Below are 2484 nucleotides of genomic sequence, written 5' to 3' on the forward strand. Positions count from 1 at the left end.
CAATGACATTCTTCACAAAATTAGAAAAAAAAAATCTATTTTAAAATTCATATGGAACCAAAAAGGAGCTTGACTAACTAAGGAAATCCTAAGCAAAAACAGCAAAACTAGAGGTATAACATTACCCAACTTCAAACTATATTACAATGCTACAGTAACCAAAACAGCATGGTACTGGTACAAAAACAGACACACAGACCAATGGAACAGAATAGAGAGCCCAGATATTATGTTATACACCTACAACCATCTAATCTTTGACAAAGCCAACAAAAACAAGCAATGAGGAAATGGCTCCCTATTCAATAAATGGTGCTGGCATAACTGGCTAGCCATGCAGGAGATTGAAGCTGAACCCCTTTCCTTACACCATATAAAAAAATCAACTCAAGATAGATTAAAGGCTTTAATGCAAAACCTAGAATTATGAAAACCCTGGAATATAATCTAGGAAATGTCATTTTGGATATCAGCCCTGGCAAAGATTTCATAACAAAGATGCCAAATACAATTGCAACAAAAACAAAACTTGACAAATGGAACCTAATTCAACTAAAGAATTTCTGCACAGCAAAAGAAACTATCAACAGGTTAACAGACAACCTACAGAATGGAAGAAAATACTTGCAAACTATGCATCTGACAAAGATCTAATATCCAGAACCTACAAGGAATGTAAACAAATTCACCAGCAAAAAACAACCCTATTAAAAATTGGGCAAAGGACACAAACAGCTATTTTTCATAAGAAGGCATACACACATATGACAAGCATATGAAAACAATCACATTACTAATCATTAGAGAAGTGCAGATCAAAACCACAATGAAATACCATCTCACACCAGTCAGAATGGCTATTATGAAAAAGTCAAAAACAAAACAAAACAAACAAAAAAAAAAACAGATGCTGGTAAAGCTGCAGAGGAAAGGGAATTGATCGTTGATGTGGATGTAAATTAATGCAGCCACTATGGAAAGCAGTCTGGAGATTTCTCAAAGAACTTAAAACAGAATCACCAATTGACCCAGCAATCCCATTAGTGGATATCTATCCAAAAGAAAACAAATTGTTCTACCAAAAAGACAAATGCATTTGCACTTTCATCGCAGGGTTATTCACAATAGCAAAGACATGGAATCGACCTAGGTGCCCATCAATGATGGACTGGATTTTAAAAATGTAGTGTATACACACCATGGAACATTATACAACCATAAGAAAGAACAAAATTATGTCCTTTGCGGCAACACAGATGGAGCTAGAGATGCAGCTGGAGGCCATTATCCTATGTGAATTAATGCAGGAACAGAAAAACAAATACTGCATGTTCTTACTTATAAGTGGGAGCTGAACCCTGGGCACTCATGGATATATGGATAGCAACAGTAGACACTGAGGACCATTATAAAGGGGAGGAAGAAGGGGGCATTGAAAAATTGACTATTGGGTAGTCTGCTCAGTACCTGGATGACGGGATCATTCATACTCCAAACCTAAGCATCATGCAATACACTCAGGAAATGTAACAAACCTACACATGTACCCCCCCGAATCTAAAAGTTGAAAAAATTTAAAATATAAAAAAAAGACTAGTGTATGGAGAAAATCAATCTGAAGAGCAAGGTCCCAAGCTTGATTTACCTGACATGTCTCTTCAAGTGAAATACAAAATCCTGTTTCAGCTCATCTTCCCATTCATTCATCACTACCACAAACTCAAGCAAAGAATTGTTGAGAACCCAAAACAAACAACTCACCAGTTGCCATTCCAACTCCAGTGGCAACTCCAATGTCTCTAGAAGTCGTAGCCTCTGAGAAGAAATAGGATAAAGTGGTATAGAATGCAGACATTTGGAAAAACGAGTAACAGTCTTACTTTATGTAATATCCCTATGGGAGCCATCAGGTCCCCAGAAGTTCACATAGGCAGGTTTCTTCAACTCTTTCATGACTCACTTGTGTTGGAACTCCCAGATACAATGGTTGTGCCAGTAGTTATCCCAGTGGTAACTGCAATCACAAGAGGAGAGAATCAATTTGTGAATTCCTTTTCATCTAAAATTAGGATTTGGTTTAGAAAAAAAACAATAGGTTTCACAAGTGAACTAAAAGGTTTATATCAGGAACTTTTTTGCCTTAAGTGATATATTAGGCATGTTCTCATGATGTTATTGTATTGCAAATAAGTAAACAGCAATTCACAAGGAGTAAACTATTTATATACCAGTAATTTGTACACAATGATTGAGGAAAATGTCCACTAAGTTCATTATAGCCAATTTGATTTAGTTTAAGATGAAAAGAAAAAATAATTATTTGATTGCTAGTGCCCACCTATTTTACTTCCAGCCTCAGTGGTTCCACCGTTGCCCAGAGAAGTTGTGGCTTCTAAGTGAAGGGAGAAAAGAAGTAAATTCAGAAGAATCCTATAACTGAGAAAATCCCGTGGTATTCCCAGGGTATGGTAGAGACTGTGTATG

At 36.5% G+C, this 2484-nt stretch overlaps 1 protein-coding gene across 1 annotated transcript in view; it reads right to left on the reverse strand.

Annotated features, from left to right (window-relative positions):
- The window catches only part of MUC19 (mucin 19, oligomeric), a 199138-nt gene that overhangs the window by 22935 nt on the left and 173719 nt on the right, over positions 1–2484 (reverse strand). The window contains 3 exon segments of the mRNA XM_011936117.1: positions 1762–1815; positions 1961–2014; positions 2339–2392. Of these exon segments, the coding sequence (XP_011791507.1) occupies positions 1762–1815; positions 1961–2014; positions 2339–2392 (162 nt within the window).

This window comes from Colobus angolensis, unplaced genomic scaffold, assembly GCF_000951035.1.
Source record: "Colobus angolensis palliatus isolate OR3802 unplaced genomic scaffold, Cang.pa_1.0 Scaffold150, whole genome shotgun sequence".
Classification (NCBI taxonomy): Eukaryota; Metazoa; Chordata; class Mammalia; order Primates; family Cercopithecidae; genus Colobus; species Colobus angolensis.